This window comes from Choloepus didactylus, chromosome 8 (assembly GCF_015220235.1).
Source record: "Choloepus didactylus isolate mChoDid1 chromosome 8, mChoDid1.pri, whole genome shotgun sequence".
Lineage (NCBI taxonomy): Eukaryota > Metazoa > Chordata > Mammalia > Pilosa > Megalonychidae > Choloepus > Choloepus didactylus.
In genome coordinates this window covers 106,506,921-106,534,505 of record NC_051314.1, presented here as the reverse complement: position 1 = coordinate 106,534,505, position 27,585 = coordinate 106,506,921, and the positions used below count along the sequence as shown (strand labels likewise).

General features: G+C 35.6%; 1 protein-coding gene across 4 annotated transcripts in view; it reads right to left on the bottom strand.

Annotated features, from left to right (window-relative positions):
• The window catches only part of ITPR2 (inositol 1,4,5-trisphosphate receptor type 2), a 550,850-nt gene that overhangs the window by 157,250 nt on the left and 366,015 nt on the right, over positions 1 to 27,585 (bottom strand). For all 4 annotated transcript variants that reach the window (XM_037848345.1, XM_037848346.1, XM_037848348.1 and 1 more), the window contains 4 exons: positions 11,341 to 11,449; positions 10,808 to 10,995; positions 4,234 to 4,417; positions 3,318 to 3,574 (listed from right to left, as the gene is read on the bottom strand). In XM_037848345.1, coding sequence (XP_037704273.1) covers positions 3,318 to 3,574; positions 4,234 to 4,417; positions 10,808 to 10,995; positions 11,341 to 11,449 — 738 coding nt within the window. The remainder of the gene's footprint in view (positions 1 to 3,317; positions 3,575 to 4,233; positions 4,418 to 10,807; positions 10,996 to 11,340; positions 11,450 to 27,585) is intronic.

Genomic DNA, 27,585 nt, shown 5'->3' with positions numbered 1-27,585 from the left:
ATATCATTATCTTAAAACTGAATAGAGGGGGCAAAAATAGTAGGAAGTAGGACAAGGAAAAGAAAAAAGTAAATTAGGAAGAGGAAATCCATTAGCGAAAGAAGCAAATTTTCAAGTAATGGTCCCTTATAAACAGTGCAGCTTCACTGTTCATTGATCATAAATTTTATGACTGATTTGGAAATCAACTTGTAAGCATCTATCAAAATGGTCTAATAATATTCAACTCCACTTTCATAAAGTTGTTCTAGATGTATATACACATGCTTGGAGGTTCCCTACATACTACTTACAATGGCAAAAAACTGGAAACTACATAATAACATGACCAGTTAAATAAATAATTGTAATTATAAACACTGGAACATTGTGAAGCTATAAATATGAGGTATCTCCACAAGTACTAATAAAAGCATAATCTAGTAATAAATAATTTGGTAATAAGACCTTTTATAGTACTTATTAATAACAAGAGTCATATAGTATAAACCCAAATGTGTTATTTTTATGAAAAGGTTTATATACACAAACGTATACGCTTATGTGCATAAAATTCCTGGAAGGAAGCACAAACTGTTAACAGCCATTTCATTTGGGGAGTAAGCTTGGGGAAAGTGTAAACAGGGAGACCTTGTTTTAAATTTCAGTTCACTAATTACTTTGTTGAATATAATGTATTATTTTAATTTATAATTTATTTGAATTTCTATTTACCAAGTATTCTTATGAAACCCAAACTATTTTATAAGTAGTGGTTGTTACATTGCTTGATCCTACACTCCTCTCAGTAAAGAGGAGGTGCTATATGATATATACAATTTTTGTACATTGACAGATCTACCTGGCTTAGGACAAGCATGTAGGAACATATACAGTATTATCCTTCTGGAAGTAATGTTTCTGGCCTTGCTTGCTAATAACTCTGTGTCAGCCCTTTCCAAGTTGTGGTGGGGTTATCCACAGGAGTCACAGCATCTTACATTCTTTAATTCCCATGGAGGATATTTAATCTAATATATAAGAATCTACCCTCTCTTACCAATGCAGACCACTTGCACTCTAGAGCCTCACCAAAGACCACAACTTCAAACTCTGTCATCTCTCTAACACCAGCTAGATATGTGCTCTTAGAAACGTAGAATGTTTGTTGCAAATAGTTAAAATTCTGGGGTAAGAGGCTGTAAGGCAGATCCCAGGATTACCTACAGAAATTTCAGCTAGTTTCACCATAATTCATTAACAACATATTTAGCCAACAATGCCACTGAGTAGTAGGGTTGACTTGCATGATGGAAGGTGTGTCTTATCTGAATATGCTCCTCAGGTGAACATACTCACCTTTAAATAGGCCAATCAACTATTTCACCTTTCATGTGGCTTATCCCTGGTGACATAAGCAATGTGTACAAATAATGCAAAAAAAAAAAAAAAAAAAAAAAAAAAAAGTAACAAAATTCCTAGGCACCCTTGAGTGCGTATCTCTGATAAAGGAAAATGTAGCAAAGATTTAAGACCAGGATTATATTCATTTACAAAGGCGTCAACTTTCACTGTTATGAAAAATCCTCTTCTATATTAACTCTTCCTAATGAAGACACACAAATATAGTCAGTGTCCTAACTCAAGAAATACGAATTATGGTAGAAATGATGAAAACTCCTGAAGTCTATAAAACCATGAAAGATATAGATGAGGTAAATATGACCTTACTGAACAAATACCAAAATACAAGTATTAGGCTTGTATGAGGCTTAAAAAATTTTATTTGATACCTCATACAGCACATGTTAAAGAGGATGAAAACGAGATCAGATTTCAATTAGAGATATGAACAAAATGGACTTGGTTAGGACCAAGGTTAGGACTAAGGTAAATCAGACTAAAGAGTAAAGGATGAAATTGACTGTGTTTTAAAACTTCAATTTTTGTGTGACGCCAAAGGAAGAGATGTTTACTTTGTGTAAAATCTATATTTTCTGTAGCACACTGTATAATTTAACTTGTATGGTCAGTTTATTCAAACACAATAATTACATGGAACTTTGAACAGGGAATGAGATCTGGTTGGTTTGTACAGGTTAGTGTGAAGTCCCAATATATCCCAGAGTACTTTGGGCAGAGAATAAAAATGTAGTTGCAAAGCCCCCTTGAGGGATTGGGGGAAAATGTAGAAATATTAAACTTCCCCACCTGGGGAATTACTGATATTCTTACAAGGATATTCTCACAAGCACTGGGGACTAACAATTTAATACGCTGAGCCATCGATCTTGGGGCTTGTGCTTATGAAGCTTGTTATTGCAAAGGAGAGGCTAAGCCTAACTTATAATTATGTCTAAGAGTCACCTCCAAAGAACCTCTTTTGTTGCTCAGATGTGGCCTCTCTCTCTAAGCCAACTTTGCATTTAAACTCACTGCCTTCCCCCACCTACATGGGACCTGACTCCCAGGGGTATAAATTTTTCTGACAACATGGGATATTACTCCCAGGGATGAGCCTGGGTCCTGCATCGTGGGATTGAGAAGGCCTTCTTGACCAAAAGGGGAAGAGAAACGAAACAAAATAAAGTTTCAGTGGCTGAGAGATTTCAAATGGAGTTGAGAGGACATTCTGGAGGTTATTCTTATAAGTTACATAGATATCCCTTTTTAGTTTTCAGTGTATTGGAATAGCTAGAAGGAAACACCTGAAACTGTTTAACTGAAACCCAGTAGCCTTGATTCTTGCAGATGACTGTATAACTATATAGCTTATATTGTATGACCATGTGATTGTGAAAACCTTGTGGCTCACACTCCCTTTATCCAGTGTATGGACAGATGAGTAGAAAACTGGGGACAAAAAGTCAATGAATAATAGGAAGGGATGGGATGTTCTGGGTATACTTTTTTACTTTAATATTTATTCTTTTTTGTGTGACAATGAAAATGTTCAAAAATTGATTGTGGTGATGAATGCACAACTATATAATGGTACTGTGAACAACTGATTGTACACTTTGGATGACTGTATGGTATGTGAAGATATCTCAATAAAATTAAATTTAAAAAAAGATTTGATTTGAGGATACAAAAAATAATACTGCATAATCCTGATTTTCTCATGCCTGAAGTAAATTTCCTTTCATTTTTCTTTACTTAGATGAAAAAGTTTTTTCCCATGTTAGAAGAGCTGCAATGGTTTTATTGATCATCTTTCCGAAACCACTCATTGTTTTATTTAAATTTAATTACTTATAACCATGGGCTGTATTCTCACCTTTCAGATGTTGATATGAACACCCTTGCTGGCTGAGATCACAAAACAGAATAAATACCTGCAGTTCCCGGTTATGGTTCTCACACAGTAACTGAAGAAACCTCAGTATTGGCTGCATAATGGCAATTGCAGGACTCATTGTTACTTCCTCCGCAGATTTTTCCTCAGCATTTCCTGCTTCTGATCCTGTGCACATAATGTCTATTTCTGGATCCATTTCTCTTCTATATACACAATATGCTTTGGATGTTGCCGAAGAAGCTTCTGTTAATTGCCCTTTCATTCCCTCTTTTAAATGTAATGATGAATCTCTTACTGAAAATAAAGAGATTGATTTCTAAAATAATTTTTTGTCAATTTAAAAAAAAGACCACTACATACCTTAATTCTCTAGCAACCGAATTAAAAAATCATCTGACAAGAAGTCCAACAAATTTTCCAAAAAGATTTGAGGTAGCAACTAAAAAAATGTCCCATTTTATGCAATGGGACATTAAAAAAAAAAGATCTTAATACTTAGTCAGTTTTAGAAATGTTCATGTCTTTCTGATATATAATTGAGTTTACAAATACAAGAAGGTGAGAAAAAGATGGCAAACTTTGAAATGTTAATATCTTTATGATTTTTATCTAAATACATTGATGCCTTTGTTATTCCAAATACCAAGAATCTTTCGTTAGAGTTTGGTGCTGTAATTTCTGTTCTTGAAGTTTAAATTTCATGAATGCATAAAAGGTTTAGGGCAGCTGCTCCTACTATGCGTACCACAATTTTCATGCCACTGGTCACTTTGCACTGATATGTCCTGTTAAGTTTGGCTCTACAGAACTGTTTCAGTGACAATATCATGACCATAATAATTTAAGGATAGAGCTCCATGCTCAGAGCTACAGTTGAACTAATTAGATTAAGATTAGTGACATCTAAACTTTTCTCTCACTCTATTCTCCCCAGTGCTCAAATACTTCTTTACCTCTCATTCGTGGACCAGATGTAATCAATTCACTGTCATCGTCTCTTTTTTTGCTACCCAAGTCTATGGTATTAACTGTCACTGTTGATCTTATCTCTTTCTGAGCAGCCTTCATTCGGTCATACAGAACTTTGAAGAATTTTTCTGATTTTTTTTGTTCATGCAACTGCTGGTAGAAAGAATACTGCAAGAAAACATATTTTAATATATCAATACCCAAGGGGAGAAAGATGTTATTTTTTACACTTGAAATAAATATAAGCATTAAGCATATAAGATAAAAGCACACATTTATGGTGCTATCCATTATTATTTCATAAATTGACAGATTTTTGCCAGTCATTTTTACTATTTAATGTATACTAATAATAGCTTGAATTTACTTTCGACTTTCCAACAAAATCCACCATATTTTCAAATGTTACTTAATTCACCCTTACTGATTATATATTTAAAAGATTTTCAAGGGTACTGTAAGAAGTCATGCACAGAGTTCTTTCATTTTTATATTATTTTAAAATCATGCATTGATTCAATGCATATTTATTGAGTGGCTACTATGTGCCAGGCCCTATGCTAGCACTAGGGATAAAACAAAAAGGTAAACAATTATAGCCCCTGTATTAATGAGTTTATAATCTAGAATGGAAAACAGCCACTAATCCAGTGATCATGAGCTATGGACAGTTAAAAAGATTTATTTTTCTCTTTATCCAATTACAGTACACTTAAATTAGAATGAGTTTCCATGGCATCCTCACTCATGGGAAACCACTGATAAATGGGTACTGAGTTCTTTTGGTGCTTCATTAGCTACATCCCTTCACATGGGATCTAGGACAAGCCCATTTCAAATGAATTCTGCTTTATAGTGATAATGATTTAGACAAAGATTAAACACCAAAATTAAGATAAAATAAATCTTATTGAGGTGTGAAGTACTGGAATACTGAACCTTGAGAACACTTTCCCTAATCGTTTGCTCAGTGCCTTACGGAAGCAACCAGGAGAAGAGATAGGAGCTAGAAAGGTGATATATTCCAGAAAGGCAAGAATTTGAAGGGAGTGGAGAAATTACAACTTATTAGTACTAAAAATTTTAGGATAGAACATAAATAAGAGAACTATAGTAAAAAATCAATAAAGATAATAGCCCAAGAAACTGTAAAGATTAAAAGAGAGTTATATAAACTTGATGAGAGACAGCATGAGGAAAACAACAAAAAATAATGATTTCCAGACCAAGTAGAACTGGCCATAATCCAATATACAAAATACGAATAGCCAAGTTGGGGGAGCTCGGCTCCTGCAGATCTGCTTCCTAGACCCACAGGGCCTGGGACTTAGAGGTGAGACTTTAATGACATTGGGTCTTGAAATGGTCATTTGCCTTGAAATTTCAGAAATGGGAATGTATATACACAGAGTGTTTTAGGAAGCCTTAGAAGCTTGTTTCATACCTACAAGAGGAAGCTTTTAAGCAGAGGGCTTGCAACCCCTCCAGGAAGCAGACTAAAAGTCACAGTAACCATAGCAACTACAGTGAGATGGTCAAGCTTGTTCTGCTAATTCAAAGGAGAGATCAGCATTAACAAACCTCTATGGTCCCATAGATTAAGTTGATGCTTAAACCTTAATATTTTCAATATAAAGGGGTTGGAAGGTGGAAGGGGGTCCCAATAGATTAATGAAGAAGTTACAGGAACCAGGGGTATCTAACATAGTTTTATAAATTATAAATTATGAAGTTATTTCACATGCATTATCTCTGATTCATTTAGTACAACTGTGTAATGAATAGAGAGTGTTCTTATTTCCATTTTATAGATTAATAAAATTAGGCTTAGTGAAATTAAGTGACTTGCTCATTATAATAAACATAGTAAGTGGTAGAGTTAGGACTCAAATCTAGGTTCTCTGACTCTAAACTACTAAATTTAGAAAGCAACCTCTTAAGCACAAAACAACAGATAACTTACACAGAATACACCTTTTAAAAACCAGGGTTCTACAAAGCTGAACAGCATAATTTTAATGGAGATAAAAAGTATGTTTCACAAAGATACATCAGGATTTCTCTTACTAAAGATATGGTCGTTGTTTAGAAAGTATCTACCTAAGCTGCACAGAGTACAAGGGGAAGCACTTAGTTTCTTAATCCATAAAATGGGGTGATAATATAAATTAACTCACAGGCTATTGTGAAGATTAACTGAGTTAATACATTTAAAGTGCTGAGAACAGTACCTGGCATTTAGTAGATATTAGTATTTTTAAACTACATACAACCTAAAATTTCCACCTTTAACCACATTCAGATACACTACATTCAGTGGTATTAATAGCAGGGATTATTCTGATTACTGTTATTATTTTGTTTAATTTAAAATTGTAATATAAGTACCTCTTCTACCCTCCCCCCACAACCAATCTTAAGTAAAGCATATTAAAAACATAAATTGACCCTTAGGAGGGTAGAGATTAAGGAAGGGGATGAATTTCATATCTCAGTTCCACAGAAACCGGAGTGTCATGACAATCCATAAAGTGAGAAAAGTAAGATGTTAGTGACTAAGGAGACTGTGCAAATACAACCCACTGCTATAGGGCAAGGAATGGATTGAAGCTAACCTCAACTAGAACTCTTAGAGCCAGAAGTACACAACTGACATCTGGGTTAAACAAGGATGTAGATAACAGAGGAAACTGAATGGAGTACACTGGTAAATTAGATTGTTATAACCCATTTTAAAAGAAGGTTTTCATATACAAAATAACAATGCTGTTTAATCAGCAAATATTGCTGAGTGGCTATAAAGCACTGTAGATATAAAACACAGACATGATCTCCAACATTATAGAAGGTGAAATTTAATTGGAGAGGCAGAATGTAATAATTCAAATAAATAGCAAAACTAGATAGCACTGGCAAAGTGTGGGTTGAGTATTAAAGAAATAAGTGTTACCTATGAGAGTTGAGATAATAGAGTGGTTGCCAAAGGCCCAGACTAGATAAAGAAGGTTATGTGAATGAGGTAGAATTTGATTAGGACCATTTGTTCAGAAAGACATTTACTCCTGAACACTTATCAAACCCCTAGTTTGGGCCAGACATGGCACCAGACACAAAGTATACAAAGATGAACAATGTGGGGTCTCAACCTTTAAGGATTCACAATTTACTAAGCAAAACCTGAAACATAAATAAAAACCATAATAAAGTGGCAGAGATGCTATTATACATGTCTGCAGATTACGGCAGGAGCACACAGCAATGAGTGGTCAATTCTCACTGGGATAGGGTCAGAAACGGCTTAAAATGGGCTTAAAATGAAAGGTCATTGAGTTGAATCTTAAAAGAGGAAAAAGCAGCATGAGAAAAAACATAACAAAGAGTTGAGTATAACTGGTACACAAAAGGAGGAGGAAAGGAAAGGAAAGGTATGATAGAAAATGAAAGTTGGAAAATTTGAAGGGATCAAATAATGAAAGATCTTATGGAATATGGTAGGGAGTTTGCCTTAATGGGGGAGGTGATGATTTTAAACAGGGAAATAAAATGCTTTTTTGGAAAGATATCTTTGGAGGCAATATAAAGAATGGTTTAGAGAAGGGCAAAATGGAGCCAGAATACCAGCTGAAAGACTATTTGTCATGGTCTGGAGAAGTTAAGAAGGATCTGTAATGAAGACTGGAGCAGTAAGAATTGAGGGTAGAGTAGGACAGAAGAGATGTAAAGAGGGCAAAATAACAGAAGCTGGTCATCTCAAGATGTTTGGGAAGAGAATGAGGGTGAGGGAGAGTTAAGGTCAGGGTTGACTTTCAGTTTCTGGAAAGACACCTGGGCAGATAGACCGCCAGAGCCTGAGAGAGGCAATTTGAAAGGAAGGGTGTGTTTATGGAGAGTGAAAAAGGAAACACATTGAGTTTAAGGCACTTGTGGAACATCTCAATAAATATTTCTAGAAGACAACTGGATACAGGATATAGAACTTTAGCGAATGATTTGGTTTCTGTTTGGTAATCATCAGCAGAGAGTAAAAGTTAAAGATGAGGAAATGAATGAGATCAGGCCAGGGAAACAAACAGAATAAACAGAAGAGAGCCCAAAGAAACTTGGGAGATGTAAGGATTCAAGATTTAAGTAGAGAAAGAGGAGCCTTCACAGAAGGCTAAAAAGAAATGGTAGGAGGCAGAAAGAGAAGTTGGAGAAAGTGGTGGAGCTATGGAGAAACGGTTTCAAGAAGGAAGAAAAAACCACCAGCAACAAACACCACAGACATGTCACGTAAATAATGACAGAAAGGTGTTTTGGTTGTGAAGGGATCTAGGGAACAACTTGTATTTGCAAATATGTTTTGGGGGTGAAAGATGATGCAAATCTGATGATCCTCAGTGGTCCAGAAACAGGAACATAGAAAGTACTATATTGGCAAGGATTTCTTCTACCAAGCAAAAATGAATGAATGAATGAATGAATGAATAAATAAATAAATAAATAAATAAATAAAATAAAATAAAATAAATCCTTCACACTGACTATAATGGAGGAGAAAATGCCCAAAAGGACATTATTGGGACAATCAAAAAAAATGGAATATAGACTGTATGCCTTATATTGAAGTTAAATTTCTTGAACTTGGTAACTGTACTTAATGAAGTTATATAAGCAAATATCTTTGTTTTGGGGAAATATACATGGAAGTATTAAGTGTTCAAGGAGCATGGTGTATACAAACTACTCTCAAATGTTTAGAAATAGACAAATCAATAGATAGGCAGACAGACAGAATAATATAACAAATGTGGCAAAATGTTAAAAGTTGGTAAATTTGGATATCTGGGTAAGGGGGAGGTTATTAGAGTTTTCTTTACAGGTTTTGTATTATTTTTGAAACTGTCCTATAAGTTTGAAAATATTTCAAAATGAAGAGTTTAATTGAAGAAATACTTTATTCCCATCCTCTGGATAAGTTTATGTCTAACATTATTTAGTTGCCTAGATAATTTCTTTGGAAAGTCCCAACTAAATATTGCCATAGAATACAAGACTATTTCCAGGAAAACCCACTACAATTCCTCTACCACCCGTTTCCCAACTTCCCTCAGAAGAATTTGTGCTATAACTTCAATAGCTTCAACTTCAAACTTAAGAATTTTCAAGACTTGTTTTTTCAACTAAGAAATATCAGTTTTTCAGGGTTGGTTTTTTGTTTGTTTGTTTGGTCACTGTGCCATTCTCTTTATGAGTTATTTATTCTTAAAGTTACCAACTATTGGATGTGCCATATCTATTATGTACCCCAAGAAAAGACATATTCTTTTAATCTAATCTTGTGGGTGCCAACTTATTGTGGGCAGGATCTTTTGATTAGGTTGTTTCCATGGAAATGAGACCCCACCCATTCAGGGTAGGTCTTATTAGTTTTCTGGAGTCCTTAAGAGAATTCAGGGACAGAGAAAGAGTTCAGAGCTGAAAAAGACCCAGATGCTCAGAGATGCTTAGAAAATGCCCAAAGACATTTTGGAGACAGTCGTTTTGAAACTGGACCCGAAAAGAGTAGGACCAGGAGATGTCGTCATGTGCCTTCCAATGTAACAGAGGAACCCCAGATGCCATTGGCCTTTCTTAAGAGAAGTTATCATCTTGTTGATACCTTAGTTTGGACACTTTTATGGCCTTAGAACTATAAATTTGTGAACTAATAACCCCCCATTGTAAAAGCCAATCCATTTCTGGTATTTTGCATGCCAGTGTCTTTAGCAAACTGGAACACTTGCCAAGGCAAGCCTAGAAAGACAAGGGCACTGAGCAGCAGGCCCTGGAGGCAATATGAGTTCTATGGAAACATGTCCCAGCTCTCAGGTTCACCCAGCATGCTCCACCTTTGGGGGTGGAGGAACCTAGGGACAACTCGGCAGGAGTTTCAAAGTGAAAAGTATACCTTCTGGAAAGAGTGCTCTGATCTGCTCCATCTGAGCTCAATGAATAAATGAAATGGTTCTCCTCCCCTCCCACCAGTGAACAATTCACTTCCTAAAGCACCTTTTCTTTTCATTTTTTTTTTTTTTTTATATAATGGAATTATACTCAGAAGTATAGGATACTGTGAATTTGAGTCAACAAGTAAAGTTACTGTTCTAAACTTCTAAAAACAGTGTATGGGCACTGGCAGGGTAGAGAGGTTGACAAGACCTGCTATAATGCCAAACACTGTGCTGGGTTTATGTATATTATCTTGTTTAATTAATAGACTTTATTCTCAGATAAGTTAAAGTGTTATTTTCATCTATTGGAAACTGGCCTAAAACTTCCCTAAACAACTCAGAATTTCTGATATAATGGCTGGAAGAATGCTTCTAAGGAACGTTCAGCTTTACTGAATAATTTGTGAAGCTCTGTAGTTTCTACAGCAACTCAAAAAATGTATAACAAAAATGTGATATATATACATATATATATCTGAGATAGCAATGAGAAGCTGGAGAAAAACAGCACTTTCCTTTGGTTTCTATGACAAACAAATTAGAAATAGAAAGAGCAAATGTAAGGCCCATGATGATGAACAGGTACCTGTGTTTGTGTATTTCCTCCTTCGAGCAATGCAATGCCAAGTAAAATGCCTTCTGAAAAAATTCTGTCATTTTTGGTGTTCACTATAACATCTATGACAAGTTCAGATGCACCTTCTTTATCCAGAAGACACTGAATATCTGACATTGAAATCCCCATCTTATCTGAATCTTGCCCAGAAAAGCTCCCTATTAGGGGATAAAAAAAACTTAATTATAGAAATTATTAGCATATAAGGTTTTCAAATTCTTAAACCTTAATAATATTTACTCTCACCACCTCACAAAGATAAATATAATAGAAACTTGGATAAAATTTTTTTCTAAAATTAAAAAATTTTTCTAAAGTCAAGAGGCAAATACAATTCTAATGCTCAATTCAGTTGTTTAATGAACTCCAAATTGTGCACAGGTTTTTAATGCTTTTTAAGTGAATTTAAAAAAATTGTGCCATTTTAAGTACAATACTAGAGTGACACTAACATGGAAATATGTTATGAGAATCCTAAAATGAGAAAAAATGACAGGTCTTACCTCCTCCCTGAGCAGTTTTGCAGTAGGTTCCTGATAGGTGTCCATTGATCCCAGCTCCGTAGTCACCTTTAAAGTATCGATTTAGGAGTATTTTCCTTAATGTGTTACCCTAATAAAAAGGAGAAGTAAAGCATTAGTTGTTGTTTCCTTTTCTAATGAAAACGGAAAACATCAATTAATTAAAACATCAGTTAAAAATGCATTCTGTGGATGATGTTGAGACTTGGAAAAACAAATATTATATGACATAATATTTTCTGAAGCAAACTTTGCAAATGCCTTCCCATAAAATAATAATAAAAAATTTATATCTCCTGCAAATACAAAATACATAGCATTTTCAATAGAGTACACTAGAAAAATCACAAATGCTTCAAAAGTTAAGGGTTCCAGAATTGTCAAGAATATTAGGGGTACCTAAAGGAAAATACAAAATAATAAAGACCTTGAGAATTGGACATCAAAACCTCAGTTGTAGGAGGCTAATTAAAAAGAGCTAGAAAGTGCTAGGTATATAGCAAGTACTCAAATAATTAAGATTGATAGGACAGAATGAATTATATTTGAATTCCAAGATGCTTTATTCAGAAGACAGTGAGGAAAAGACAGTCTATTACTCTATAAAACATGTAATACAAAAATTCCCATGTCTTAAATTTTTACTGACAAGACATTTTTTGAAATAATATAATTTGCAATCCAATTGTGTGTTATGTACATAAGAAACATAGATGACAACCTCAAAGCTTTTCTTTTTAGGTCTAAAAAGTTTTAACAGGTTATTATTTTACTAGAAAAAGAGTGATTTAAAAATACCATTTAAAAGAATAGTTGTTTAAACTATTTAAATTAACGCAACAACTATCGAGGTATCATCCCCATTTTGCAGCTTAAGTAATTGACTACAGATCAGGCAGCTAAGAAGTGGTAGAACAAGACCTGCACTCAACTCTGACTGCCAAATCCAGGTCATTTCCCCATTTCCCCTTGCCACACTTCACACTTCACCCGCCACTCCCACCCCAAACACTCCTCTTCTTAGGCTGTTCTCACACAGGGCTCTTACTGCTCCTTCTCTCTCTCATGCTTTGGTCATCCTTCTTCAACTCGGAAGGTTTTGTCCTCTCTCCTCCTGCTGTGTTCCTCTCCCTATCATCCCTCCCCTCATCAGCAATCTCATCTGCAGGTCTGACTGCCAGATGTGTTTCCTCCAGTGCTGACCTCCGTTTCCTGAGCTTCTCATTCTGTTTCCTCTTAGATCTCCATATCTACGTTTGGAGGTGCTAATAGCACATCAAACTCAATATGCTCCAAACAAAAAATTCCTTCTCTCCTAAAAGTGTTTTCTCTTGATTTCAATTTATTTTAAGGAGGTCACGATCATTCTGGTCATTTAGGCTCCAAATTTATGGAATAATTTGCTAACCCCTCAACCTGCCAATGATTGGTTGGCTCCTTTTCCATTGCCTTCAACAGTGCCCCCATGCATTATATTTTAACTGAACCAAAATATGTGACAATTTCTCAATCACAAAAAATTTGTTTTTCTCTTTGCTCACATCACATTCTCTGCTGGAAATGGTCTTCCATCTTATTTATGGACATTCCCTCTCTCCCTTCTTCAACCCACAAATATTAAATAAGTCCTACAGGTTTTAGGCACTCTCCTTAGTGAATAGGTTGTAAGGCTCCCCTCAAAGGATTTACACTGAGATGAGTTCAATAAGTGAGACATATACCATTCACCGTCAATGTGTATAAGAGGAAACAACTGACTCTGAAGAGGCTTTACATGACCCATCTCCTCAACTAACCCATACGATCACCAGGGCAGAGCTGTCTTCTGTCTTATACAAGGTCAGTGCTCAACACATTAAGTCCTATTTTGTGTCACATCCTGCAAGAGTGTCCAGAACTTTAATAGTAACTCAGGGTGTCTCGAGTTCCTTATCCTTTGGCAACATTATTTTCTTGGATATGTAAATTTCTATAACATGGAAATTTATTATTGCTTCATATTCCACATTTTCTTACTTTAGTACATTATTTGTACAGGGGTGTGGTAAGTAATGGCGAGGACTGGCCTCCGAAGCAATAGTGATGTGTAAGAGCTTATTCTACCAATGAATACAACTCTGCTTCCCTTACAAAAGCAAAGTGGGACACCTAAAGACATAAAAAAATGAAAATAGTCCTCTTTTTTTTTTTTTTTAAAGAGAAGGCGTTTTGGAGTTGGATTAAATTCTTCTGGCCAAAGAATTATGCTTCCAGAAGGTGAGGAAAAAATAAAACAGAACGATTATTTGGATTCAAACAGGCTTTTACTTACTCATTATTTTATTGTGTATACCTTTATAGCAGAAGGAGGGAAACAGAGAACTTTTAGACCCGTAAACTCTGGGGTTGAGGCTTTAAGTTGAGGAGGAAAATGTGAGATCATATTAATCAAGGCACCTAAAGTACCAAATTTTCTTTAAGGGTAGCTGGATTTGTTGTATTAATCATGATCTCCCCTCTAAAGACCAATGAATTGTTCTCATTCTAACCCTGTGAGATAGAGTCGGCAAATCTGTAATGAATAAAGCTGACAAATGTGAAAATTCAGGCCTGTTTTTCTTGCAATTACACAATTGCACGAAAATTCCAAGGGCCACTGTCTGGAAGAGAACCTGTTATGAGAATAGACTTGGATCCTTGTGATTCAGCTATCTTTTTACTCTCTGTAAGAGATCCTTTTTATCACACTGCTCCAAGAACTCACCCAAGAGATAAATTAACAGTTCATTTTTTAAAACAGGAAAAATGGTAGAAAACTGTTTTATTCTCTTTTAAGAAAAAAAAGATGCCCTTTATATTTCCTGAAGAAGAGAGCTGTTTATAACTGACCTTAGACTAGAACTGTGTCAAACCAAAGTAAAACAAGCTTCATATGCCAAAATTTATGAATTCTCTCAAGCATATAAAATAAAAGTGACAGGTCCTTATCAGATTCGCAAGCATTGAAATTAAATTATATTCTATGCCAGCCCAGATAAAATCACATATTTTCTAACTATGTAATATTCAGAATGCTACAGAAAGAGGGCTCCTATATCTCTGTTCTTAAAGCCCCAGCCACACTGCCTGGGTTCAAATTCCCTCTACGCCACACACTAACTGAGGAACCTTTGCTCTGTGCCTCAGTTCCTGCACTGTAAAATGGAATATTCACAGAATCTCTCATAAGGTTGCTGTGATGATTAAATACGTACAAAATATGTGAAATACTTAAAACAGTGCCCGGCATGTAATAAGTGCTGTATGTATTAGTTGATGCTATTCTTGCTAGTACTAATATTATAAAACTCATGGAACAGTATACAGTTTATAAAGTGATTTGCACACATTATCTTGCTTTATACCAAATACAGAAAATTTCTAATATACTACTAAGTAAATGGCAAAAAATAAACTGCCTGTAAATCCTATTTTTCTCTGCTCTTAAGCATTCCTTGGAAAAACATCCTGTGGGCTAATATGATGAACTTACTGCAAACCATGTGCACCTTTCACTATATAAAGTGAATCTCAACTTCAAAGAAAGTGGAAAAAATTCTACCTTGGTTCAAATTCTATAGTTTTTAGCATAGACAAACTTTGGTGCTAAATATGAAAAAACAACCAACCAACCAGTACAGGATCCTGTTCTGTTTGTCTTAGTTGCTCTTATTTAAGAATGGAAAAACCAGATAGTCTGTCATCCTAATTTCAGCAGGAGAAACTTCTGTTGTCAAACATCAAGTTCTGACTTGTGGTGGTTTGCAGCTGTATGTATCCCCCAAAACATGTTCCTAAACTAAATCCATTTCTGTGGGTGTAAACCCATTGTAAGTAGGACCTTTTGATAAGGTTACTTCAGTTAGCCGAACCCAATCAGGATGGGTCTTAATCCTATTACTGGAGTCCTTTATAAGCAGAATGAAATTCAGACGAATGGAAAGAAAACCACAGGGACCAAGAAGCTGAAACTCAACAGAACCTGGAAGAGAAAGGAAAGGCCATGTCACTGCCATGTGACAGAGAAGCCAAGGACCAAGGATTGCCAGCAATGAACCCCAGATCACCAGTCTTCAGGAAAAAAGGAACACCTTGATGACACCTTGATTTGGACTTTCTCTTAGCCTCATAATCATGAGCTAATAAATTCCCATTGTTTATACAAGCCCATTGCATGGTATTTTCTTTGGCAGCCAAGGAAACTAACATGTGACTTGAGGGATGGCAGGCAAGTGCTATGTCCCTTCTGTCCTTGGCACTATCTGTGATGAAGTATAATAGTCCTAAATCAGATGGAGTCACTTCCACAAATTCCTTTGACTCAAAGTAATTGGAGAACCATTGTCAGAACTGCTAGTGTCTCAGAGCTATAACTACAGAGACAGAAGTTTGGGAAAGAACTAAAAGCACATTAAGCCATTTTGAAAAGAATTCCAACACAGTTGAGAAGTCTCATTTCTGTACTGGTTTTTCAAATTCTAAATGAATTCTTGACAAGGCTCCCCATTGAAGATGCCTTTGTTGGGCAGGGCCAAGTAGTAAGGAATGTCCTTATAGTCTTTTCAGTATCAGAGTCAATTCCAGTCCACCAGACACAGCTTTTAGCCAATGTCTTGATGTGAACACTTCCCAGATGTGCTAAAGATGTGTAGCCAAGATAACTAACAATTACCTTCTGAAATTACAATAAAATATCTCCATAAAAAGATATCTTTTGTGTCCAGAGATGTCATGCTGACAGTTTGTGAATGTCTGGGGAGAATTTTTTTTCTTGGCTACCGCCTCTTATGTGAATTTCAATGTATCAAAAATTAAGAAGCTCAACCATTACTGCTTTACATGGATGGAAAACATAATAAAATTTATTAATCCTAGCATGAATATAAAAGGTTTTCTTTGATTTTCAAGACAACACAAGTCTGACTTGAAGAGGGGTTAATAGCAGCTAGATGAAGAGTTCAAGAATGTGATACTTGAGGTACTGATTCTACATTCACTCCCCTCCCCTTGCATAAATGACACACTAAAGTAATCTTTTTCTGTTGTGGACACCATAATCAAGTCATCATCAAAATTTAGCACCACAAACCAGAATCCTAGAAAACGAAGTCTTCAACTGGAAATTCAAAAGGTAATGAAAATTACAAATTAAAGAAGCTAAGTTTGGGATCTTCCCTGAAGAACTAATTATTAGCTATTAATCAGCTCAGGTAAAATCTGCAAGGAGGTAATTGCATGTACCTGCAGTCTCCACATATTCTCAATTTAACATAAACTATGGTATTAGCATAATTGGTGTTTTCCTAACCTTTTGGTTTAACAACATGTCTGATTTTTTCTATTTGAATTCCCAGGGGTTGAAAGATACATTTCTAATTCCAAATAAATTATTGCAACAAACGTATCCTAATGGAATTATATTACATCTACTGTCATAATCCACTACATCTTCAAGGAACTCCTTTGGGAAAATGTGGCCAATCTACAGTCTAGCTGTCTAATGGTTTGAGTGTCTTGGTCTCTGAGTCCCAGGGGCTGTAAAACAATTCCTTCGCACAAGGCTTTTATCTATCTTTCTTAAGATGAAAAACACAAACTTCAAGAGTAGTAGTTGTTATGTAGACTTACAAGATGCTCTTCATCAACACGATACATTTATAATCCTGAAAAATATGGATGCCTCAACAATTCTAGTAAAGAGCCTTATGGAAAAAAAGACAGTGGAACATTTTAAAACTGATTATTCATACACTACAATGGTAATTTCTTCTATCTTCCTTCCTTCCCTTTTTTATTCATTATAAAGTTATTATATTTCTATCATGGGTCAGGAATTAGGAAAGGGGGGGGTGAAAAACAATTCTGCAACATATCCTAAAATAATTTTCAAATATGTAGAATTGAAACACATAACACTGTTTTTGAAGACAAACAATCCTCTCCAGATCATTGATTCCATTTGCAAAGTTTAAATGCTTAAGTAAATAAATGATGACATCTAAACACCTGATGCTAGAGATGATGATGATGCTGGAGATAAGGGCCTTCACTAACCCCTCAAGGTTTAACAAACACACTAGTCTCAAGGCAAACAGGAATGCTGAGAGTGCTTTGTTATGGGACAAGCATGTGCCCCATAAATGGAAACTGTATTTATTTTCTTTCAGAAATAATAAAAGGCTCTCAGTATTTTAATTTTAGGAAGCATGCTGACTAACATCAAACTCAATAGACTCTTACACTTAAACCATTTTAAATACAGGGTCTGCTTAAATTCAGGGCTAAAGAACTTATGTAACCTCTCACCCCTAGACTTGAGAATGGATTTTATTGCTTGTACTTGTGTAGATTTCTGACTAAGCAACTGTTTCCTGAGCTCCAGAACATAAAGATAAAGAATGGAGAGGAGAATAAATAAGCAAAAGAAGAGCAGACAAGTTTTCAATACCATTAACTTACTGAAGCAAAACTAGACTCACACATCATAAATTGCCACCTCATAAAATTACACCCAAATGGCAATGATGCAAAGCCACTAAAGTGAAGCCCATAATCCCCTGGTATATAGTATAGAAACCTACTAGAGTACTATTTCTTACCACCACTACCACCACCACCACCCCCCTCAAAAATGGAATCAATGCTGTCAATGCAAGCGTGTATACTTGCAGTTTTTTTTTTTTTCGTAGAAAGAAAAAGAAATTTCAAATGGTTATTTCAAAGCTTCAGCAAACCCTTTGTATTGCTGAGGGATGGCACGGTGAGGTGTATAGCTCAATAATGAACTCTGCTTACAGCAGCTCTCACAGAACACAGAGGAAAAAGCAGAAATAGGCAGGAGGTGGGAATATATGAAAGAACTGACTTGACCTGTATAATAATATGATAAACAATGGGAAAGGGGCTTTCCTCCCGGGCAATGGGAAAAGTTGAGCTTGCTGTCTTAAAGTACTATCATTAAATAATTCGAGTCCGAATTCTGTTTGGATTTCCACAATCATTTAGTAAAAACTCATACATACATACAACTTGATAAAACTTTGCAAGGTTGTGTGGTGATGAGAGGTGAAGGATAAAACATAAAGGAAGTAACACCAGCACTATCAAGAAGACAAATCTCTCTCTCTCTCCTTCTTTCTGTGTGTGTCTGTGTCTGTGTCTGTGTCTGTGTGTGTGTGTGTGTGTGAGAGAGAGAGAGAGAGAGAGAGAGAGAAATCCCATTCCTTTTGCTAATAATATTAGAAAGAGATTGTCCTTTACAGGGAGAGGAAAATGGGCACTTATCAATCAATGCAAATATTTTGACAAAAAGAAACTGGAAGACAAATTTCACTACCTGAAGCATAAATTCAGAAGCTCCCCAGAACCCAGAAGAAAAATATTTATAGAGTCTCTGGAGTGAAAAGGATCTCTACAAAGCACAACCTCAAAGGGTAATCTTGAGAATTAATGAGATAATATCTATACACAGTTCGGTACCTAATAAACTTAATTTATGAAAGCTCCCTGCAGTGTAAATGATAATGTTCCAGAGACCAGTGTAATATTTGCAGATCTGGGTCTGATATTCATTGGCTTAGTGATTTAACTGTCCTGAGATTCAGCTTCCTCATCTGTAGATAATAACACCCACACTACAAAGATAGTTTAAGGATTAGAAATTAAATATGACAAGTTTTATGTTCTTAGCCCGTAAGTGCTAAATAAATAGTTACTGTAATATTTTATTTTATTTTAAGCAAAATGAACTTCAATTTGGGGAAGAGTTGTACAACTGATGGCATATATGGGATATTACATGCCCAGAGTCATGGCAGTGGTAGCTGACAAAAATATCCATTTTCAGCCATCTACAATTTTTTAAGAGAAGGGAAATGAAAAAGGGCATTAATTTTGGAGAAGATTATTTTGACACTAACTGGATCAGTATGTCACAGTTTCATTAAAAATAACACCTACATGTGGATAAATTTCAAGAAACCCTAGTGCATGCACAAAGAATTCTTTAGAAGTCAATTTAGATGAACTTTTCTTAGTGTGAGAAGGAAAACCAGTGTTCTGTGATCTGTGAGAAAAGGTCCACTTGCCCTATTAATACTTATTTTTGAAATAATAAACATAAGAAAAAACATTAAGTATAAAGTTATTATCATGAAATGACTGCTCAGCAGAGAAGACCTTGCTTCCTAACTAGTCTCCCATTTTTACTTGGTGCCCCTCTGAATCGTTTTCCACTGAGTTTTCAGGGAGTTGTGAAATTGAAGGGTGTACTGGTTGGAATCTGTTATGTACCCTAGAAAGGCCAAGTTCTTTTCTTCTATCCCTCTGGATGCAGACCTATTGTGGGTGGGAATTTTTTTTTCTTTAATTCAGTTTTATTGAAATACATTCACACACCATACAATCATCCATGGTATACAAACCACTGTCCACAGTATGATAACATAGTTATGTGTTCATCACCACAATCTATCTCTGAACATTTTCCTTACATCAGAAATAAACAGAATAAGAATAAAAAATAAAAGTGAAAAAAAGAACACCCAAATCATCCCCCCCAAGTGGGTGGGAACTTTTGATTAAGTTATTTCAATTTGAGATGTGACCCGCCTCATTCAACACGGGTCTTAATCCTTTTATTGAAGTCCTTTATGAGACAATAAAGGTCAGAAAAAGCCAAGAGAGCTTAGAGAGAAAAGCCCTGGAGAAGTTAAGAGAGGATCCGCAGCAGCTCATTGAGGAAGCCATTGGAACCAGGAACTGAAAGCAATGAAACCTGGGAGCCAAGGACCAGCAGACACCAGCCATGTGCCTTGCTTTATGACAGAGGAATCCCAGATGCCAGCAGCCTTTCCTCAGAGAAGGTATCATCCTGTTGATGCCTTAATAGGATATTTTCACAGCCTTAGAACTGTAAATTTGTAAGCTAATATAACCCCATGGTAAAAGCCAACCCATTTCTGGTATATCGCATTCTGACAGCTTTAGCAAACCAAAACAAAGGTCTAGATTCATAATACATCAATATACAAAGAATGCTTACAAATCAATAAGAAAATAATAACAATCTAGAAGAAAAGTGGTCAAAAGAAATGAACTATTATTTCATATGAGAATTACCTTTGACCAATAAACACGAAAAGATGCTTACTTTCATTAGTAATCAGGGAAATACAAATTAAGACTACAATGAGATACCATTTCACACCCACTAAATTGACAAAAGTTAAGAAGTCTTATAATACCAAGTGCTGGAGAGGGTGTAGAACAATAGTGGGAATGAAAATTGGTTCAACCACTTTGAAAAACATGTCAACATATACTCCTGCCTAGCATTTCCATTCCCAGGGAAACATATACACCAGGAAACACCAAGTATCACATTCATGAACATTTATATTAACATTGATAGCAACAGCCAAATAAACAGACAAAATAAACAACAAACAAACCCACAGAACACCTGGAATCAATCCAAATGTCCACTAACAGGAAAATGGAGAAACAAATGGTGGTTAAATCCCACTGTAGAATATTATACAGCAGCAAACATGATTGAACTAAAGCCTTACATCAACACATTATAATCTTGATGAATTTTAGAAACAATTTTGAGAGAAAGAAAAGGCAAATCCTAAAAGACATACAGCACAGAATTTAAAATGTGAGTTATCGTTTGGCTCTGGAAGGAGGGGCCAGAGCACACAGGTAATGCTTGCATACTTCAGCTGGCTGGGGGTTTCATGGGTGTTTGTTACATTATTCTTCTTTATAACTAAAAACTTTATTGTACATATTCTTTTATATAAATTCAATATTATATTTTTAGAAATCACAAAAACTTAAATTCTATGATGACTGCTTCCTGCACATGATGTTCTGTTGCTTTCTACCTCTCTTTGAATAACAACCAAAATCCATAGCACAGCTTAGGTAGAGTCATGATCCCACACCTGCAAATCTTGAACCACAGTCGTTCTTGTTCTCTGAACATAGCTACATCTTCCTCCTGCTGTATAAGCCATTCGTATCTCATTCTGTTCCTTTCTGCTCCAAGGCATTTGCAGATAATAGTCCTTTTTGCCAGCCATGCTTTCAGTCCCACTGGCACTTCCAGCTTTGTTAGTTAACTCCTCCTCAACCTTTAGATTTCAACTCAACTGTATCTTCCTGAGAGTCATTCTCTTTAGTCTTACCAAGTCAGTTGGTATAAATCTTCTCATAACACCATGTGCTTCAGCATGGAGTTTCATTTTTATTTATATGAATCTCTGAATGGCTTCTATCTCCTTCTACTAGACTATAAATGCCATGAGGACAAGGACAATGTCTTTTTTTTCCCCTCTTTTGGCTGACCATTGACCCCAATCCCTAGTGCAAAGCCTGGCACATTAGATACTTACTAAATATTTGTTATATGGATGGGAGAATTAATGATTCTGAATGAGAAATCACTAACTACATTTACCAATAAAATTTAGCCCTGAGTGCCACCCACTCCGGGACTGCTGTATATGTTATATATCATCTCATAACTTCAGCTGATATTTGAATATGTTCAATGTTAATAGCATATTAAGTATTTTTAGAACAGAAACTCATTCCCCATGGCTCTGTGACTGAAAGAAGGGAACTGTGTTGGAATTCAACAAGCAAAATGTTGGAACTCTGAAAAGTAAAGATAACTCCTGCATTCAGTCCAAAAGATTTAGAGGTAAATGTTAATCAATGACTGTAGTTGTACCTGGGGCCAGAGAACATACTGATAAACCAAAAGTGCAGTCCAAGGGTTTTCCTTTGCAACAGTATGTCTGATAAAATAGGATTTTCATGGTATACTGAAAAATTGACCATCTTGACTGATGCCACACCTCATGCAATGATTTGATGCAGCATTTCCAGTATTATGTGAATTTGTAACTGTAAAAAGACAAAAAGTCACTATTCTCCTTCTAAAATATTATGTTTGAGTGTGTCATAATTTATAATAAATGACAAAATTAAAGATGTTTCTATTTTATCTCATTTTCCCTCATGAAACACAAATCATTTTATTTCTTTAATGTTTGTTCTTATGATGTTAAAAGTTATAGGAATCTAATTTTGATAAATTTTGCAACAATTTGTCCATGAGACCATATCTTTTGCCAACTTTAATGGAAGCAATTATCAAGTCTCATGAGCTCCTAATTGTTTTCTGTAAGTTAAACCTAATTTCCAAATAATTTCACAGTAAAAACTATGGGACCATGATATAGAACTGGTGGAAAGTAGGCATTCCTTAAATACTCAACAACATTCCAAAGCAGCAACAAAATCATTACCAAAAAGTACAAGAGGCCTTAGTTCAAACAAATCTAAAGATATCCCAGCAGATTCAAGGGACAATGTGCCAAACGCCTTCTTTAAGAAGAGCCTTTCTCAGTAAATAATTGAATAGGTTTATGAGAGTCTTTTGAACACTCTTTTGAAAATCATTTCAATTCCTTGTGGCACATGCCACAGCAGCGATTTTGCTATTTTCTCTATCTAGAACTGTAACTAAAATCCAGGACACTAATAAAATAAAACTTGACTTTTAATAACATGCAAACCACATTTGCAGTTAATGGGAGCATAGCTGCTTGGTAGTCCAAGGGAATAGGTGTTTGTACTGATTGTCACAGGCTTGTGAATCACCCACTGATGTTAGCTTCCACAAGAAGCAAGACAAACCTTTCCCAGGCTGAAAGAAAGCTTAAAATCTTCAGCAAATTTGATTTGAGGTAAACCAGCTGTCTTGAATTAGTAAACTGAAGAGAAGAAGAAAAGCATCATTTCAGTGAACTATACGTTGCTAATCTAATATTTGCAAACTAGAAAAAAAAAATACATTTTTAAGACCTGAAAGAATCAGACCTTGTCTCGTTTCTCCCTCCCTCTCTCTCTCCTTCTCCCTCTCTCTCTCTCCCTCTTTCCCTTCCTCTGTTCCTTCCTTCCTCCAAACACTCATGTATTTTCTCCCAGATTATTAACATATATATGTGTGTATAAATATAGACATACATAATTTTACATTTCTGAATATTAACACAAATTTGTAAAAGGTATTCACCAAGTCTTTCGGCTATTAAAATTCTGTCTCTCTTCTCTGCATATTGGTGAACATAGAAAACTGGATTGCCTCCAAGCAAACAAGTGAGCAGGCCCACCTCTTTTTCAATTAGAGGCTATTATATTTCATCGATTCTAACATACACATCTTTTAATCACACTTTTACACCTCTGAATTAGAGATCACTTTAATGTCAATGGTGTGTCATAGTTTCATTGGCAGGTTTGTTTTTCTTCCTAGTGGTACATAAAAGTATGGCATGCCTTACAATTGATAGCATATTAGAATTGATGAAATATAGCATATTGAATGAAAAAATAAGGATGTCTTTTAATCTTATTTGTAACACAAATTAAGATTCACAGTATGGGGGATCACTATTACCCCCACTTTTTAGGTAGTAAAAAGATGAAATTATACCAGAAATGTGGAGATTTAATCATGTGATCAAACTATTTTTCCCTAGTGTTTCCCTTTTTCATTCCTACATGTGCTATATAATACCCCAATTCACCACCATCTTAAGTTCTTATGTTATATCCTTATGTTGCACTTGCATTAAAATCAGTAAGGAAAACGACAACACTGATACAGATAATAGGTGTACTTATCTTACAAACCAAGAGTAATGGAAAAGCAAAAAAGGGAAATGCATTCAGTTTATGAGGCAAGGACAATATTAAATTCTCCTCCTTTTAAAAATCACCTCCTATACTACTTCACACCCACTGGAATGACTGAAATAAAAAAAAAAAAACAAAAAACAATCAAGTTTTGGAGAGGATGTAGAGAAATTGAAACCGTTGTGTATTGCTGATAGGAATGGAAAACGGTGCAGCCACTTTGGAAGACTCTTTTGACAGTTCCTCAAAATGTTAAACATAGAGATACCACATGACTCAGAAATTCCACTCCAAAGTATACACACAGAGAAATAAAAACATGTGTCCACACAAAATCTTGTATATGAATGTTCACAGCAGCATTACTCATAATAGCCACAAAGTGGAAACAACCCAAACGTCCATCAACTGATGAATGGATAAACAAAATATGATATATATGCATACAATGGAATGTTATTTGGCCATAAAAAGGAATGAAGTACTGAAACATGCTACAACATGGATAAACCCTGAAAACATTTGCTAAGTAAAAGAAAGCTGCCACAAAAGACCTCATAATGTATGATTCCATTTATGTGAAATGTCCAGAACAAGGATATCCATAGAGACATCCTTGCCAGAGGTTGGGAGTGGGGGCAATGAGGAGTGACTGCTAATGGTATAGGGTTTCTTTTGAGAATGATGAAAATATTCTAAAGTTAAATAGTTTTGGTTGCAAATCTGTGAAATCTGAAAAATACTGAATTTAAAAGGGTGAATTCTATGGTATGTGAATTACATCTCAATAAAGGTGCTATAAAAATAAAATAAATTCATAACATTGGTAAAAAATCATCTCCTGTTTTTAAAGAACATATCTTAAAGAAAATAACATCAGTTCTGTCCAAATTTTTGCTAAACAGCTAAGCCATTACTGCTATTTGACAAAAGTTCTTGCATTTAAGTGCATATGTGCAACAGATGTATTATAAATGGCAGATGTCTGGAATGTTACAACTGTCAGTAAAATATAGAGAGGCTCCAACTGCTAATTACATATTAAATTATATGTATCAATTAGGAGACAATTTCTTGTTAAAACTGCCTAATGTTTAAGGCATGATAAACTGAGCTAGTATCTGGGACTGTTTGCATCTTGACCTGTGTGGGAAGGCAGTCCAATGCACTGAATATAGGCTAGACAGTTTCCATGGATACCTCACACTACTTGAGGTGCAGGAACTAAAAATTATAAACAAATTCATGGAAATTATGCTTTTCAAACTATATTAGTTTAAAAAAAACACTACTGTTCCCAAAGAAAGATGCAAAATGTATTATTTGTTTGATAAATGAGTGAAGCTTTTGGGGGGAAAGGGGCAAAATTTGAAAAGGACAGTTTTAAGTTCCCTTAGCAGTCATATTATAGGGAGAGAAACATTCAAAATGTGTCTCTCCTCATAAGCTTTACAGCAAATCTCAAGAATATTAAAGATACTTAGGTTTTATGGGAACAAAGTATATTGAAATAATCCAGCTGGGCTTAATTAATCTGGCCACTGAATACTAATATATATGCTGGTCTTTCTAAATAAATGTACACTGTAAATGTCCTAATTTTAGAACTGTAAAAAGTTCTTCCTCTTAACAAACAGGTTAATCCGTCCTTTTGCTCCTTCCCAGGAAGTCAAGCTACACATCTTCCAGATGTAGCATAAAAGCCACATAGCTGTACACCAACCATTTCAGAATTAAACAAGATAAACATGAGAACACCACATGTAGTTTCTCTAAGGAAAGGAGATCTTTCCCACACCACTCTGCCAGGAAGGCCTGAACATACATCTGTTTATTCACACCTTTAATGTGTTAGAGAAGAAAGAATGAGAAAGTCATTTTCCATGTTCCTAAATCACTTCCACTATGAAGCAATCAAATCAGATTTATTCCCAGAACTCCAAAGGTAATCAGCATGCACGGAAATGCAGTTGTATTCTTTGGACCACTAATCCAGTCATTACAGGAGGATGAGCATGAGAATGAAAACACAAATTGCTTTAACAAAGGAGACAAATTAGTAAATGTTAATCAAATGAAACCAACATTTGCTTACGTATCAAGAGAATTTCACAAATATCCCATTTGATGCTCACAGCAAACTAACAGCCCACTTAGTAGCAAGAGGGTCAACTGTATTACGCCCTTACCAAATGTTCTTGAAGAGTGTACATTTGCTTTAATTTAATACTAACATAAAGAAACCTTTTTGGATAGTTAAAAAACGTTCACTAAAAACACTGGTGGTAGGGGTAGGTGGTCAAGTTCACACAAAAGTAACTCTACCATGAAGAAGACCTATATGTCTATATGAAATAAAAAATGTTCTCTCCCAAAATTCTCTTTACTGTTGCCAACTTTCCTTCCCTATTTCTTACTATCATTTCTAGTCTCCTGAAGTTCTTCCTGTTTTCTCAGTGTCTTTTCACCTCAGTTGTAACTAATTCCTTCCCTGCAGTCCCTTTACTTCTGGGTGTCTAATTTTCTACAGGGAGGAAAGATCTCTATCAGCATCACCACATCAGGGGTACACTGGCCTTACTTAGCATGTGCTGTTCTTTCCACCTGATGTGCTTTCCTCTGCCCCTACTGCCTTCACCAACAACTCCCTGTCATCCTTCAGGGCTCTCGGCTTAAACGTCACTTTCTTAGGAAAGTCATTTTCTGAACACTCCTCCCCCAACCTAGCTTGCATCCTCCAGTTACATGCTTCTACAGCACTCTCAACTTCTCCCTCAGATCAATTAATTAAAGAAATTAATTAATCCCTATCCTACTATTTGGATAACATCTGACTTCCCCACTAAACTATAAACTCTATGAGAGCATAACAGATTGTTCATCAGTGCATCTCCAGGGACTAAATGACATTCAGTACTTTTTTTAAGTATATATTACCCCATCCATTTTTTTTTTCTAGTCCCAACTACCTCTTCATTGTGTCATTTTCATGATTTCTCAATTATTTTTCATAGAGTTCAGATTCTTGTTTTTCAAAGTCCTAAAAAATCATCCTGGGGAATAAATATTCTTAAGACTATTTTTGGCCTCTAATGAATAGAAAGCAACCACTCTTAGCATATGTGGGAGCAACATATAAACATGTGTGAGGCCATATTTGGGACATGTGTGGGACCAACACATAAGCCATTGGGAGCACAGTAGGCCAGCAGAGAGCTTTGGCATGTCCACCCCAGCTACAGATTAAGTGTTGGAGCCTAAGGGATCCCTGTCTCCCACTTCCACCTTCAAGCTTCATCAGTTTCTTTACTCTGACCTCCGCAATGCCTTTCCACACAATCTCACTCCTCTTGTTACTAAAACTTGCTTTGCAGCTTCTGTCATCTGGAACAACCCCTGGCTCATCTACTCTTCATCTCATTTCAAACTTCAGTTGCAAACACCCCCTTTCCTTGCTTTATCTCTTAATGGACAGAGAAGGAAAACAATTTT